Source organism: Notechis scutatus, chromosome 3 (genome assembly GCF_049901735.1).
Source record: "Notechis scutatus isolate UNSWTSFEM ecotype Mainland chromosome 3, rNotScu1.2, whole genome shotgun sequence".
Lineage (NCBI taxonomy): Eukaryota > Metazoa > Chordata > Lepidosauria > Squamata > Elapidae > Notechis > Notechis scutatus.
Genome location: NC_142011.1, coordinates 196,357,609 through 196,373,954, shown reverse-complemented (window position 1 = coordinate 196,373,954; position 16,346 = coordinate 196,357,609). Strand labels below are relative to the sequence as shown.

Sequence of the window (16,346 nt, the reverse complement as noted above, 5' to 3'; positions counted from 1 at the left end):
ACAATTACAAAAATGTTCTATTGTTTTTTTCACCAGCTAAACTGCTTGTCCCACAACAGAAGCATTTCTTGACACAGAACCACTATGTCAAAATACTTCCCTGGAACAAAAGGTTAAAGTCCTCTACAATATTTCATTTCTATAGGGATTTCAGTCATTATAAAACGAAGTGGTGACTCACAACTGAACACAAATCCATTAATATGCATTAGTCATTCAACAAAACAATGTGCTAAGGGTTCACAGAAAATATGTCTGAAGAAGAAAAGGAAAATAAAAGGCAGTAGCCTAGCCCATGAGCTGTACAGAAGATAATGTAAGATTCTACCTTAGCAATTTATCAGAACTGTCCCCTTTTTAGCAAACTTTTATAAATATATGATAAAATACTCTACCTAGACCAATACCTCATACAGTGCTGAGAAGCTCATCAAGGGCAGTCAGTTTTGGCAGCCCTACCTTCCTGAAAGAAAGCTGGCCCAATTCACCTGTCAAACATATACAGGTACTTGACTTACAACCACAACTGAGCCCAAAATTTCTGTGGCTAAGTAAAGGCAGTATTAAATAGGTTTTGACCCATTTTATGATTTTTCTTAGAATAGAATAACAGAGGTCTTCTAGTCCAACCCCTTGCTTAGGTAGGAAACCCTATACCATTTCAGAAAAAAATGTTATCTAATCGCTTCTTGAAATTTTCCAGTATTGGAGCATTTACAACTTCTGGAGGCAAGTTGTTCCACTGATTAATTGTCCTACCTATCAGGAAATTTCTCCTTAGTTCTAAGTTGCTTCTCTCCTTGATTAGTTTGCTTCTTGTCCTGCCTTCAGGTCCTTTGGAGAATAGCTTGACTCCCTCTTCTTTGTGGCAGCCTCTGAGATACTGGAACATTGCTATCATGTCACCCCTAGTCCTTCTTTCCATAAGACTAGACATAGCCAGTTCCAGCAACCATTCTTTATTTGTTTTAGCCTTCAGTTCCCTAATCATCTTTGTTGCTCTTCTCTGCACTCTTTCTAGAGCCTCAACATCTTTCTTTATATCATGGCAACCAAAATTGGATGCAGTATTCCAAGTGTGGCCTTACCCAGGCATTATAAAGTGGTATTAACATTTCACATGATCTTGGTTCTATCCCTCTATTAATGCAGCCTACAACTGTGTTGGCTTTTTTAGCAGCTGCAGCACACTGCTGGCTCATATTTAACTGATTGTCCACTAGGACTCCAAGATCCAAGTTAAGTGAATCACTGCAGTTGTTACGTTAGTAACACATACGGTATATTAAATGAATCTGGCTTCCCCAATGAATTTGCTTGTCAGAAGGCCATAAAAGGTGATCACCTGACCTCAGGATACTGCAATTGTCATAAACATGAGTCAGTTTCCAAGCATCCAAATTTGGATCATATGACCACAGGGATGCTGTAACGGTAGTGTGAAAAAACAGTCACAAGACACTTTTTTCAGTCCTGTTGTAACTTCCACTGGTCACAAAATGAATGGTTGTAAGTCAAGGAATCCATTGGGACATACCTGTTGCTTCTTAATCATCTTTATTTTGCTGATGAGGGACTTAGGACTTGGGGCAACAGACAAGAAGCTTCGGAGAGCCATCGCTGGCTTCAATAGCATTCCTATGGATTTCCTAAGAATAACTCTGCAATTACACAGGGTAGATGTCTATGGAGATACTCAAGTCATCCAGATCATGGTTTGTCCCAAAGGTGCAACTGGACTTTCTGGCTTTTCTTTGAAAACGTTTCGCTTCTCATCCAAGATCAGCTCAGAGCTGAAGAAGCTTCTTGGATGAGAAGCAAAACAACCAGAAAGTCCAGTTATCTCTTGAAAAAGCACCTTTGGGATACTCAGGGTAGGTTATTCAGTTGCTACAATGTCTTCTTTAATATCAGCTGTATTTTCTCAGGAGAGCGTCTCCTGGCATTAAACCATATCTAGTTCCATTTTCAAAATGAAGATAGCAAATGCTAAAACATTCAGAATGCAAGTCCCAGTTTGCATAACTTCCTCATCAACATCCATTTCAGAATAAATTAATAAATACGATCATCTACTTCTAGACTGCATAGGGACCGAACAGAAGGGGTTTCACTTCTTTCAGAGTTTAGGAATTCAAAAATGTAGGCAAACTGGATTTAGAAAACTGAAGCTTGCAGGGGTTTTAAGTTTACAAAAGGATTCAAACTGTTTTGAAAGCAGTTTTTAGTCCCTCAGAGCTGGAAGGATTTTTCAGCACAGCACAATTGAAAGATTTCTTTTAAAAGCTATAACGCGCCCTGACATAAAAAGGAAAACAGTAATAGAAAGTAATATCCCTCTCTCATTTTCAGAAATGAGAGTAAGGATGCAAAGCAAAATTACTACTAAACGTTAAAGCAGAAAATAAAATCTGGAAAAAAAATGCATCTTAAAATAAAGTCATCCCTAAGTCTTTACAACATTATTTAGGATTGGGGACGCTGGTGTACATGGGCTATTACAACACATTAAACCAACTGTAAAAACACCTGATCAGAATTTGAGATAGTTACATCTCAGGAAAGTATTCAGTATCTTCTGCATTATCTTTCCACTTACTGCAACTATTTAATTTAACGGCAAATTTGAGATCTCCAACATTGTATCGGTGGTATTTGTGTGTTTATTTGTTTGTTTCCACATTTCTAAACCCGTGCTCATAAAAACTCTCTTTATGTCTCTATCTATCCCTTCCCATTTTTTTTTAAGCTTGCTTAATTTTAAACCAAATTTAAAAAACTAAGCACACTGCCAAGCAAATCAACAGCTTCTGATATAATTTTTCTTCCAAAGATTACTGCTGGATATTCCAAAGAAGCAACAAAACTTATATATCCAGCTTGCCTTCTGATAAACCAGTGCTTTTCAAACTTGGCAACTGAAGTGTGGACTTCAGCTCCCAGAATTTCCCCAATCACCCACCATGCGGTAACCAAGTTTGAAAATGTAATTTAATTTCATTGTGCAATGACAATAAAGTATACTAAACTAAAATTAAAAAAAAATCACTGGGATAAACCAAAGTTTTGAGACACAAGCAATCATTTCTTTAATGTGGATGGTAATCCACAAACCAAAATCAGCTGTGCCCGCTGACCCAAAAGGGTGGCGATCCTTATACATGTGTATACTGAGGCATTTAAATCAGAAGGGAGAAATGTGTGCTATGTCTATTTTGGAGTTTACATCTATTTTTACTTTAAAATAAGGAGTAAACTGTACTGTCAATTATAAGCAACCAGGAGCACAGAAAATGCCTCAGGGATCCTAGGTGGCCCTGTGTTGAAGATTGCCCACTTCTGATTTAAATGAATAAGCATCTTAAAGAAAAAGGAATTCCAGGTGAACATTGATTGTTCAAGTTAATACAGCCTTTTTTTCTGCAATACATCCTGGAGTCCTTGTCTCTATTTTTCATGGCAAAACACGGTTCAGGGAGTCCTCAACGTACAAGCGCAACTGAGCTCAAGATTTATGTCGCTAAGCGAAACATGTGTTGAGTTTTGCCCCATTTTATGACCTTTCTTGCCTCTGTTGTTAAGTGAATCACTGCAGTTGTTAACTTAATAACATGGCTGTCAAGTGAATCTGGCTTCCCCATTGATTTTGCCTGCTAGAAAGTTGCAGAAGGGGACCACATGACCTCGGGACACTGCAACTGTCATACAGGATATATGAGTCAGTTGCAATGGTGGTATTCTACTGGTTTGGCCCAGTTCTGCCGAGCTGGTAGTGGTGATTAGCAGCGGAGACCGAACCGGTTCTCTCCGATGCTCTGTGTGATGTCCGGGCTCCCATGCTAACCTTTATGTTGTGCTTTTGAAGCGCAGCTGTGCACGCAAAGCGCACCCAGCAAGCCATGCCCACCGAACCCGTGGTAAAAATATTGGAAACACACCACTGGTCAGTTGCCAACAATCACGTTGACCATGGGGGTGCTGCAATGGTTGTAACTGTGAAAACCGGTTATAAGTCACCTCTTTCAGGACCACTGTTAACTTCAGTCACTAAACGAACTAATGTAAGTTGATGACTGCCTGTCTGTATTCAATTGCTTTTCCCTGTAAAACTCCCAACATCTGTGAAAATGAGAAGAATTTGGTTTCAATAGCCTTCCTTGGTAACCTCCATTCTCATATCGGTCAAGATGAGTTCCTCTATTTCACTCCTTCGCTTCCCTTTCTGTCTTCTCCCTCCTCGTGCAACAATGATTCCTATCTGGATTTGTTTTGCAAAACTTACAGGTTCCAACTGTTATACAACAAAGACTGCTGAGGAAGTGTTAGCAAATTTCCCACCAGAAGTTACATTTGCATGAAGAACCAAAGAGCACCACGCAAGCTATTGCCCATTCAGCACCCAGACAATCGGTTGCATCACACCAGCAACTCCATCATTTGATGGTTCATGCTTTTTACACATTCACAGGGTGGCAAATTGTGTGGCTAGCATCAAAAACACATCAGCACTTCTTAATGAGATGCTTTTCTTGTTCCTTCCATGTCCCAGATATGGAATATTGTCCTCTCCAATTATACAATAGGAAATTTATTCCAATAACACACTTTGTAATTAACCGGTCAATAATGAGAGAGATAAGATCAGTTGTTGCACCTTTTAATAAGCTGCCTTCTGACTTCCTGAAAACATCCAACATGTCCGGTTTTAAGACACTAAAACAAGGGTGTCAAACTCGATTTCATTGAGGGACGCATCAGGGTTGTGTTTGACCTCCAGGGGCAGGGTCAACATCACTGTCGGGAGCTCCTGTGGAGGCCCGAGCGCTCTGTTAGCAAAAACGGGCTCGCAAGCTCCATTTTCACTGTCAGAAGCACCACGGACCAGTCCTTTGCTGTTTCCAGGGCAGCACTGCGGACCAGATCTAAGTACTCCACGGGCCGGGTCCGGCCCCCAGGCGTTGAGCTTGACACCCCTGCGCTAAATCTAAGTATAGTATATAGAATCACACATTGCAATGCACCTGTCAACTTCAGCTTCAACCATAACAATACAAGAGCAAACAATAGATACAAACTCAAGGTAAACCGCACCAAACTTGATTGCAGGAAATACGACTTCAGCAATAGAGTGGTCAATGTCTAGAATACTCTACCTGACTCTGTGGTTTCTTCCCCAAATCCCAAAAACTTTAACCTTAGACTTTCTACTATTGACCTCACCCCTTTCCTAAGAGGTCTGTAGGGGGCGTGCATAAGCGCACCAACGTACCTGCCGTCCCTATCCTATTGTTTCCTTTTATTTTTCTTATATGTATCCATGTATTCATAACTATGTTTTTACTTATACCTATTATCTTGTAAGCATTTGACAAACCAAATAAAATAAAAAATAAAATCTCTGGCATTGTATTTGGGCTGCAATTCCCAACATGCAAAGAGGGGAAGTTGGTTGAAAGATTACAGGTAGGTCCTGATTAGTGCAATTAATGAATCCACAAAATGGTTGCATTATTCAAATTGCTCCATTTGAAGTGATAGTTCCATGGAAAATATGACAATTGGTTCCAGCTGCATGGAAATAGGCAATGAAAAATTTTAAGCATAATTTTTTGTATGTACATTAATAAAATATTACAGCAAATTATTAAAAAAAATGTGTTCACGATTTAAATTGGTGGTTAACAAAATCAAAGTAGTTATAGAAAGCAATTTTTAAAAAAAAAAACGGCCCTACATACAGGTGTTCCAACATCTTGTCCTTTTAGTGTCGCTATGATCACATTCATGTCATTCGATTACATTAAATTTTTGCTCGAATGTAAACAGCAAGCCTCTTTTAAAAATTTATACTGTGTATAAATATAGCATGTACCGTATTTGCCGGCGTATAAGACGACCCGGCGTATAAGACGACCCCCCACCACCACCGGAAACGCCCTCCAGAAATCCCCGGGGCTGCAGCGGCAGGGCAGAGTGCCAGGGGCCGTGGGAAGAGCAGGAAGGCTGCAGCCTCGGGCAGAGCGAGGCGAGCGGGATGAAGCGGAAGCGACGCAGGGGATCCAGGAAGCCAGAGGCGCCTTCGCTGCGTCCAACAAGCATCCGAAAGCCGGCAGTGGATATACCGGCGTATAAGACGACCCCCCCACTTGGAGGCATGTTTTTCGGGGCAAAAAAGTCGTCTTATACGCCGGCAAATACGGTATATTCTTTATAAAATGAATGCTTCTTTTTAAAATTTATATTTTGACAGAATCTTCCATGTCTCCATTTTGCACACACAAAGATTGTCAAAAGCCACAACTGTGTATATGTTAGCGTTAGCCTCACTTTAACTGAATTCTGGGTCACTCTTATTTGAATATTGTTATTTGAATGTTCAAAGTTGCACTACAGCAACTTACCTACATACAGATCCTTCTTCTCGGTTAAGCATTTACTCTTATACCTATGGAATAATATATCTATATTCTCTTTGTGCCCCATCCATTATATTACAAAATTATTGCCGGCTCCTTTTAGTTTAGAAACTTTACAATTTTAGGATGTTTCGGTACAAGTTGTTGTAAGGACACAGAATTCGTTTCAAGAATGGTTAAAAATAAAATAAAAAAAACATGCAATTTAGTCCTCGTGGAAGGAAGCCATACTGCATATAGTTATACTTTAAAGCTGGGGTCCCCAACTCTTGGTTCGTGGCCTGATGCTGAGCTGCAGCCTGTTCGAAACCCTGCCACAGAAAGGGTGGGTGAATGTGCTACGTTTGTTGATATCATGACAGCTAAAAGGAATAGTATTATGAAAATATATCTCCAAGTACAGGTATCCTCAACTTACAACATTCATTTAGTGATGGTTCAAAGTTTGGGTGCCTTGACTTATGATTGTTATGATTTAGGACCGAAACTCTGATCCCAATTGCAGGCATAAACCAAGGACTACCTGTCCTCTATCCTCTGTCCTGAGCTTATTCCTGCCCTTTATGCTGCCCCATGACAAAGAAAAAAATGAAAATAATTTTTGCTACTGGTTATTGGAATAGTTAAGAGCTGTGTCCACATCTCTGCATATTTCTTACACTTCCACAATCTGATGCTCTCACGATAGGTTGAAAATTCAGACAACTGCAGTCCCATCATACATCTGTCTGGCTCACCCTTGCAGAAGTCTGGCTTATGCAGTAATTCATCTGCAAAATGAACTACTGTATAATCTTAGCTTGCTTGAAAGTTGTGACATTTTAAATCAGGGATGTCAAACTGGAGGCTTGCAAGCCGGAAACCTCACACGCAGGCCACGCCCACCCCGGCTCTGCAAAGGCAAAAAACATTGTGATACATCACAAGACATCAGGTTATGTGATCACGTTTGACACCTGTGTTTTAAATAAATCCACTGCTCAAAAAAATAAAGGGAACACTTAAACAACACAATGTAACTCCAAGTCAATCACACTTCTGTGAAATCAAACTGTCCACTTAGGTAGCAACACTGATTGACAATCAATTTCACGTGCTGTTGTGCAAATGGAATAGACAACAGGTGGAAAGCATAGGCAGTTAGCAAGACATCCCCAATAAAGGAGTGGTTCTGCAGGTGGCGACCACAGACCACGTCTCAGTTCCTATGCTTTCTGGCTGATGGTTTGGTCACTTTTGAATGCTGGTGGTGCTTTCACTCTTGTGGTAGCATGAGACGGAGTCTACAACCCACACAAGCGGCTCAGATAGTGCAGCTCATCCAGGATGGCACATCAATGTGAGCTGTGGCAAGAAGGTTTGCTGTGTCTGTCAGCATAGTGTCCAGAGCATGAAGGCGCCATCAGGAGACAGTGGAGGAGGCCGTAGGAAGGCAACAACCCAGCATCAGGACCGCTACCTCTGCCTTTGTGCAAGGAGGGACAGGAGGAACACTGCCAGAGCCCTGCAAAATGACCTCCAGCGGGCCACAAATGTGCATGTGGCTGCTCAAACTGTCAGAAACAGACTCCATGAAGATGGTATGAGGGCCCGACGTCCATAGGTGGGGGTTGTGGTTACAGCCCAACACCGAGCAGGACGTTTGGCATTTGCCAGAGAACACCAAGATTGGCAAATTCGCCACTGGCGCCCTGTGCTCTTCTCAGATGAAAGCAGGTTCACACTGAGCACATGTGACAGACGTGACAAGGTCTGGAGACGCCGTGAAGAATGTTCTGCTGCTTGCAACATCCTCCAGCATGACCGGTTTGGCAGTGGGTCAGTAATGGTGTGGGATGGCATTTCTTTAGGGGGCCGCACAGCCCTCCATGTGCTCCCCAGAGGTAGCCTGACTGCCATTAGGTACCGAGATGAGATCCTCAGACCCCTTGTGACACCATATGCTGGTGCGGTTGGCTCTGGGTTCCTCCTAATGCACAACAATGCTAGACTTCATGTGGCTGGTGTGTGTCAGCAGTTCCTGCAAGGTGAAGGCATTGATGCTATGGACTGGCCCGCCCATTCCCCAGACCTGAATCCAATTGAGCACATCTGGGACATCATGTCTCGCTCCAGCCACCAATGCCACGTTGCACCACAGACTGTCCAGAAGTTGGGGGATGCTTTAGTCCAGGTGTGGGAGGAGATCCTTCAGAAGACCATCCGCCACCTCATCAGGAGCATGCCCAGGTGTTGTAGGGAGGTCATACAGACATGTGGAGGCCACACACACTACTGAGCCTCATTTTGACTTGTTTTAAGGACATTACATCAAAGTTGGATCAGCCTGTAGTGTTTTTTTCCACTTTAATTTTGAGTGTAACTCCAAATCCAGACCTCCATGGCTTGCTAAATTTGATTTCCATTGATAATTTTTGTGTGATTTTGTTGTCAGCACATTCAACTATGTAATGAACAAAGTATTTAATAAGAATATTTTATTCATTCAGATCTAGGATGTCTTATTTTTGTGTTCCCTTTATTTTTTTGAGCAGTGTATAAACTTTTCCTCCTTTTAAAAATTAAACTAAATAGATACCCTTAAGCTAGGGGTGTCAAACTTGCATCACGGCATCATCACATGACGTATTGTGACTTTTTTTTACCTTTGCTAAACTGGTCATGGGCGTGGCCAGTGCATGACACATCCGGCCCGTGTGGCGTGAGTTTGACACCCCTGCCTTAAGCCCATTGCTTAAATTTGTTAACTTAATGTTGATCAATCGGAAGAAAAAGGGTGGGAGAAATAAAAAAAATAACCTAAGCCCACTGAAAAAAGAGAAGTAACAGAAGGTGGGTTACCTGCCAGGTAAGCTAAAAGGAGCACAGAAGGGAATTTCCATTTCTGCTGAAACAAAGGGTTTCCCAAAGCCAATTGCTAGAAATATTACAGCAACTCAATTGCTTGTTTCTTATTCAATGAGTGCTGAGTCAATCAAATGAGGATGTTGGTGTGGCTCACCTGCCCTTTTGCTCTTACAACAGCTTAAGTCAACAAAAACTTGGCTCTCTCAGCTACGCACCTATAGTTTTGCTACCAATCTTTCATTTTCCACAGACCCTTTTATTGTTTTATAAATAGCAAGGGTGAAGGATTATTTGAGGTAGAAGAAGGAAGAAGAAGAAAAAAAAAAAACAGAAATGCACAGCTCTGGGAACCAGCAAATGATCTCATGATTACTTACTCAACACCCACCAATCTGCCAAAAACAGCTACTGCGGCTGCTCATAATGAATGCCACTAAATGTAATTCCTGTAAAGCAATCATGCTGACAGGGTCATCCAAGGTCAGCTCTTCATCAAAACAGCCTGGGTAACACCATCCATGTAAAATACATCAAACTGAAGTGTTCTGCCTAGGATTTTTATTAACAAGAGAGAAAGAAAGGGCATTTTCTGCCAACGCTTTTGCTGAAAGCTATGAAAGAGCAGGAAGGCCAGTGCTGCTTTTCTACAAGCCCATGGGGCCTTTGCCCTTTGCTTCCCCCCATACATTGTAGGGCAGAGGTATCAAACTCGTGGCCGTGGGCCAGATGCATCATCACACACTGGCCACGCTCACCCGGGGTTTAGCAAAGTGGGGGAAGTTGCAATACATCACATGATGACATGTCATCACAAGTTTGACACCCCTGTTGTAAGTCAAAAGCCTTGCACCCAAAATTGACAGAACAACCAAACCTTCTCAATCTGTGGCAACAGTATCAATAACCAGAATTTCATCGTTCTTCCTCTCAAGTCAATGTGATGGGGCAGAGGCTAAGCGAGTTATTCATGAGGGATCCTTGGTGCTCTCTGAGCTTGGTTGTTTTCTTGCAAAAGTTTCATTACCCAAACTAGGTAACACCTTCAATGCAGCTCACTGATGATGTTACCTAGTTGGGCAATGAAAAGTCTGCAAGAAAACAACCTGAGCTACAAATATGCTCCTTTATCCATGTATTCATCTCTAAAACATTTAAGGGATGTAGAATCTCTGGAAGAAAGAACTAATCCCGCTTGCCGGTGAAGCTTTGAAGAAGCATGTCTGAAGACACAGTTTTGACATGTTTCATGCTACAGCTTTTTTCAACATGTCAAACCCACCTCCATGCCTCTTACTGCTTTCTGATCTATCCAACCCAACTCTCTGATCTCTGGCTTTAATCAATCCTACAGTTTTTGCAATACCACCTGGTTACTTAATTTTCTTGGCCAAACCCAAAACCCTAAGTGATTTGGTACTATAAATCATCAGAAAAGTCTCTGAATTAATATTCTTCCCGCTAATTCTAACCTTCATTTCTACATATTATAATTGCATCTCATTAAATAGTTCAGACATCCCCAGTCCGGTTCCCTGTAAATGTGTTGAGGCTACAGCTCCCAGACTTCCTTAGGTTCCTGGCTGTGAGTTGTAGTCCCTGGTTTGTCCTGGTTTGGGAATGGATGGAGCTGGGTTTCAGGGCTCCAACAAATCCACTCCCACTCAAATCATGTCTCTAGCCGCATCTCTCAGAGTAAAAAAAAAAAAAAAAAAGATTTATTAGGAGTGGCCATGTCGGCGTTAACTGGGTGCAGCTGACACTAAAATACATCATTCATTTCCCCCTTGACCCTGGTCTTCCCCCCACCCCCTGGATGTATATTCTCCAATGGGACACATCCATAGCCAAGAGTCATCAATGCTCTCATGCTCTCCAGTAATATTCTTGCATGCAGACAGCTTTGGGCAGCCAAGGCGATTATCTAAGGCATTTGAGGAATGCACTGCTTTCCCCCATTCCCTTTCTGCTGGCAACTAAAAGACCAAAGGAGTATTTTTTAGTTGATATTGGGTATGCCTCAAAGTTTCCTAGCACGATCACCGACCTTTTCCTTTACTCTACCAGATTTTTTTCTTTCTCTTTAAATTCTCATCTTCCATATATAGCTACTGTGTATAGCTCCCTTAGCCTCTCTTTTCCCCCATCCCAAAGGATTTTTTTTCTTTTATTTTGCACAATTTTGAATACTTCATAATTCCACTGAAATATTTGAAACCGTTCCAGAATTTTATAGAAGCTTGCAAAAGTATGTCACTTGTTAAAAATCCAGAGATTGGTACAGAACAAATGATGATCTCATATAACATATTGAATAACTGAAAGCACATTTTCCAAATTGTGTTCCACTGACCCCTATAATTAAGATTACAGAACCCGATGAGGGTCTGTGAGAGACCAGCAAACCCCACCCACCCATGTTCAAAGTCAGCAAATTTCCCCTCACTACAGCTTTAGCTCTTGATCTGAAATTCAAGGACTTCTTAAAAAAAAAAAAACCTAATGAGTTCTGTGACTTTAAATTTTTTGAAAACCTTTGACTTAAAGTGCTTCAGATACACTTCTAAGGGAGGTCACTTTTATTCCAAGTTACAGGGAAGGAAAAATAAAAGAATTCCCACATCTTCCTTAGCCATTACCAAAGATCAGCTTTAAAATTAAACAGGGCACAAGAAAACAAATGGTTCTCACATGGGCAGGGCAGATACTGGCCACTGTTCTAAGACACAAAAGGTATATATGAATACAGGAGCAGCTTCTGTGACTCAGTTCCTAATTTGCTATCTGTCATATGTCGAGAGAAGAAAAGTGATCTCATACAATTCGTTAATCATTAAAGTCTTTCAAACTCCAGTTTGCTTTCATGACATGGGAAAGTTATAAAAGTTGGACTAAAGATCAGCCACATTTACCTGCTTTACTGTATCTTCAACAGCTTGCACATAATGACTCAGTTCTCTGTTCATTACAGCATATTCCAACATCACTTCTTTCATTGTTGTAATTTCTTCCAAGTCATCTGCAAAATAAAAGTTTACTTAATTTTTTTTTTAAAAAAAATATTCAGATAACTAAGATCTGAAGATGTTAGAGAGAACTAAATGGAACAAAAACATACTAAATGTATGCAAGAAAAAGGCAGGGGCAACATAGTTTAATTTAAATATGTAAAAACTATTGCTCTAAATGTCTATGGAGATTGTCAGTCATCCAGCTCATGGCTGTACCAAAGGTGCTTTTTCAAGAGGCAACTTCAAGCTTCAGCTACTTGGATGAGAAGCAAAACGTCTTCAAAGAAAAACCAGAAACTCCAGCTACCCCTTGGGATATTTCCCTAAATGCTGCATTGATATAAAACTGAACTGAGTGGCTTCTTTTAAAAGTCAGATCTAACCATCAGAGAAATCACAAACAGGCTCTTTCAGTGATGGTTTGAGGGAAATTATCATGTTCTCTCCCTCATGATTTTCAAATACAGGTAGTCCTTGACTTAAGACCACCACTGAACCCAAAATTTATGTTGCTAGGTGAGAAATTTGTTTAGTTTCGCCCCATTTTATGATTTTTCTGTCCACATTTGTTAAGTGAATCACTGCAGTTGTTAAATTAATAACACCGTTGTTAAGTGAATCTGGCTTTCCCATTGACTTTGCTTATCAGAAGGTCATAAAAGGTCCCCAGGACATTGCACCCGTCAGAAATATGAATCAGTTGTCAAGCACCCCAATGTAAATCACATGACCACGGCGATGCAGCAATCATCATAAGTGTGAAAAATGGTCATTAGTCACTTTTCAGTGATTGAATGAACTATTGTAAGTCAAGGATTTCCTGCATTTTTTGATATTCTATTTCAAAAGCCATTTGCCTATCTTACTCTACCAAATTCTTCCATTAAATGTCTGTTTACAAAATACAAAATATTACAAAATATTCTAAGACATCAAGTAAAGGCTTGCTGCATTAAGAGTAGAGTAAGTAGCCCTAAATAAATAAATAAAATCAAAATCGTGCTGTGCCAGGATCACAATTGCAATTCATGGCTTACTATGGTTAAACATTTCATGGAAATCAACTGTCTTTTTCAAGGTACATGTAAAGATGGCAATTCAACTTTCCATACCATTAACATCAGCACTCATAAGTGCTGCCATAAGTGCTTCTCTAAAGACGGCACAGTTCTACTGTGGAACCCACTGCTACAAGATCCAATAAATATCACCAACTGTCTTGTTGGGGCTTGGAAGTTAAGGAGAGTTAGACTAGTTTGATACTAGGATGGGAGACCACCAGAGAAAAGTTATGCACTGGATTGAAAAGTTGAAAGTGTATCCCAGGATTACTTGGGAACAACCACCACCTTCATATTATTGCCAAGGACAAGTAATCCTTGACTTATAACCACAATTGGGACCAAAATTTCTGTAACTTCGAAAGCTTACTGAACAAATGGTTGTAAATCATGGACTGCCTGCAAATTTGGATATTTTCTTGTAATCTCCAGGAACTGAGCCTCCTGTGAAGGACTTTAGAAGATGACTTCATGAAGGATTAAACCAAGGGTCTTTAAACTTGGCAAGTTTAAGACTTGTGGACTTCAACTCCCAGAATTCCTGAACTAATATGACTGGAGGAGGAATTCTGGGAGTTGAAATCCACAAGTCTTAAAGTTTGAAGACCCCTGGATTAAACCAACAGTAACTATTAGTCTTTAGATTTTAGTAGCTTATGGGACCTAAATGAGAATTTCCAACTTGTAGACTTCCTAAGAGACAGCTGGTTTTCTCTGTGGGTACAAAATATGGGACATATATATAGCCCCCTCTTAAATTCTTATACCACAATAGATTTGCCTGGGGAAGGCTTAACAACAGAGTGTTTCCAACTAATGGGAAATGCCCAACTGCACCAAGATATACAGCTCCCAACTCAGTTGGTTAATCAGAAGGACAAAACGTGTCCCTATGGAAATTATCTTCAACCTACTTTCCAGGAAATAGGAGTTAATGAGCCTGTAATTCACAAATGAGTATAGATTTAAAATCTTTCTCTTCCTCTCTCTGAACCATCAAATCTCTAACAGCAAAGTACAACCCAGAAAGATTTACAGTGAGTTTCTCTAGCTCAGCTTATTGTCAAGAAGCTAAGGAGTTAATATACAGAATCTTGGAAACTGAATAAGCCAGAACTCTTAAAGCTAATTATTAGTAAATAAATTAAAATAGGACCTCTCAGAGCTGCTTGAACCTCTTTTTACTAGAATGCAGGACAGATGGGCTGGCTAATCATTATTTTCCTAGCTATGATTGACTCTGAATTATCCATCTGCTCATCATTAATAATGGTTTGATATATTCTCAATTCTGTTTTAGCCTCAGAGTTCTTCCTTATCTCAAACTAAGATTGATAGTAGCACTATTACAGGAACTCCTATTTTTCCTGATCTGATTGGGGGGGGGGGGAGAAATGGAAAGAAGACTTTTCTTTTCAATTTGCTTGCAAAATTAGATTTCTTAATTTTAAAGGGGCAACATTTGAATATGAGCCAAGGGTAGGACAGCATTCAATTGATATCACTATTACTTGCATACAATTTTTTATTGAGCATATAAACTTCTTGGTTACTTGAACTATTTTTTTCTCCCAAGTAAGAATGAATTTTTAGTCACATTTTTACATTTGAACTGTAGAGGTATGTGAAATGCTTGGATGATCATAAGATCTGTTTCCTAAGAGGTTAGTTACACTAATCCAAGCCATTACTTGGAAGAAAACAATCTATATTTTTGAAAACCATTCCCACTTTATCTTCCTAAACTCCACAAGAGAGTATGGGTTAAAAATCCACAATGATCTGAAGGAAAGCAAACTAACTTAATTTTGAGCCTGGCAATATTTGTGTACACTGTACCATACCAGCTATCCACCAGCTGGCTATGAAATATTTTTAACTTATTATCAGCACCCACTATATTGTCCACCTCTATCAAAAAAATTGTCCCCTTTTTACTATTTTTGCCTATGTATTTACAGAAGTAACTTTTCTGTCATAGGCATAACAGACATTTTCCAGACTGCATTTTTACATGTTGTGCAACCAAAAGCCATTTTACAATTCTTGGGCAACCCCAGCTAATGTATTACTCAGAACAACATTTCCGTGGTTTTATGCAAGAAAGATTTTGAGAGAGAAAGAATGGTGTGAGTGCGTGTGATTTCAGTTACCAACACCTAATCATTAGGCAATCAGGGTAGTTAGTACAGAAGTTGTATTTAATGAGTCATCATATTGCTCCAGAAATATTTAACAGAAATATGAATACCCTCTCCTGAGGAACTATGGTTGAAACTATAATTAGCCCCGTTCTTTTAAATGTCATCCCTTATAAAATCAAATCTGAGTCAGCGTTTTCTAACTCAACAAAAATAATAAAGGTTATCCAAATTGGAAGAGCATCAACCAGAAGCTGTGCTTTGCCCACAAAACTGAAGCAAATCATAAGATTTATCTTTCCACAACAAAGGAAAACCTATCATTTAAAAATCCAAATACGTGTCTTATAAGCTGACTTCTCACCTCTCCTCCAAATAAACCCCTTCTCCATTGCAACATATAATTTGGTATTGTTTTTCATGGAAAAGGCATGTAAACTGTCCAAAAGTCCAGAGTGAGCTTCCTTTCCCATTGAGCAATTCCTTTTCTCGGTAGAGTCCATGAACAGCATCACACAAACAAGACATTTCCTAGCCAGGATGCTAAAGGTCTCTTCAGTGCTTTCTTAGCTAGCTATAGCATCCCAAGCAAAACATAGATTCAGCGCCTCATATATTAATTATAGCAATGTTTCTTGGCCACATTCAGTTGCATGGACTTCAACTCCCAGAATTCCCTAGCCAGCATTCTGGAAGTTAAAGTTCACACATCTCAAAAGCAAGGTTGAGAAACACTGTAATATAGCAATCTACCTTACTGCCTGCTCACCTAATGTTCCTCCTGGAAGGCCAAATCCTCAGGTGAGTTATCTTAAACGAGGCTGGCCTCAGTTACTAAACAGGATTGCAGCAATTCTTTCTAACTGGGGCTAA

The 16,346-nt window shown here is 40.1% G+C and overlaps 1 protein-coding gene across 3 annotated transcripts in view; it reads right to left on the bottom strand.

The window, feature by feature from the left end:
- NSMCE2 (NSE2 SUMO ligase component of SMC5/6 complex) overlaps positions 1-16,346 on the bottom strand; it is a 250,083-nt gene that overhangs the window by 203,837 nt on the left and 29,900 nt on the right. For 2 of the 3 annotated variants that reach the window (XM_026679135.2, XM_087962183.1), the window contains one exon: positions 12,173-12,279. In XM_026679135.2, the coding sequence (XP_026534920.2) occupies positions 12,173-12,279 (107 nt within the window). Of the gene's footprint in view, positions 1-12,172; positions 12,280-15,837; positions 15,981-16,346 lie in introns of those variants that run through there. The other variant, XM_087962182.1, reaches the window with a different exon arrangement.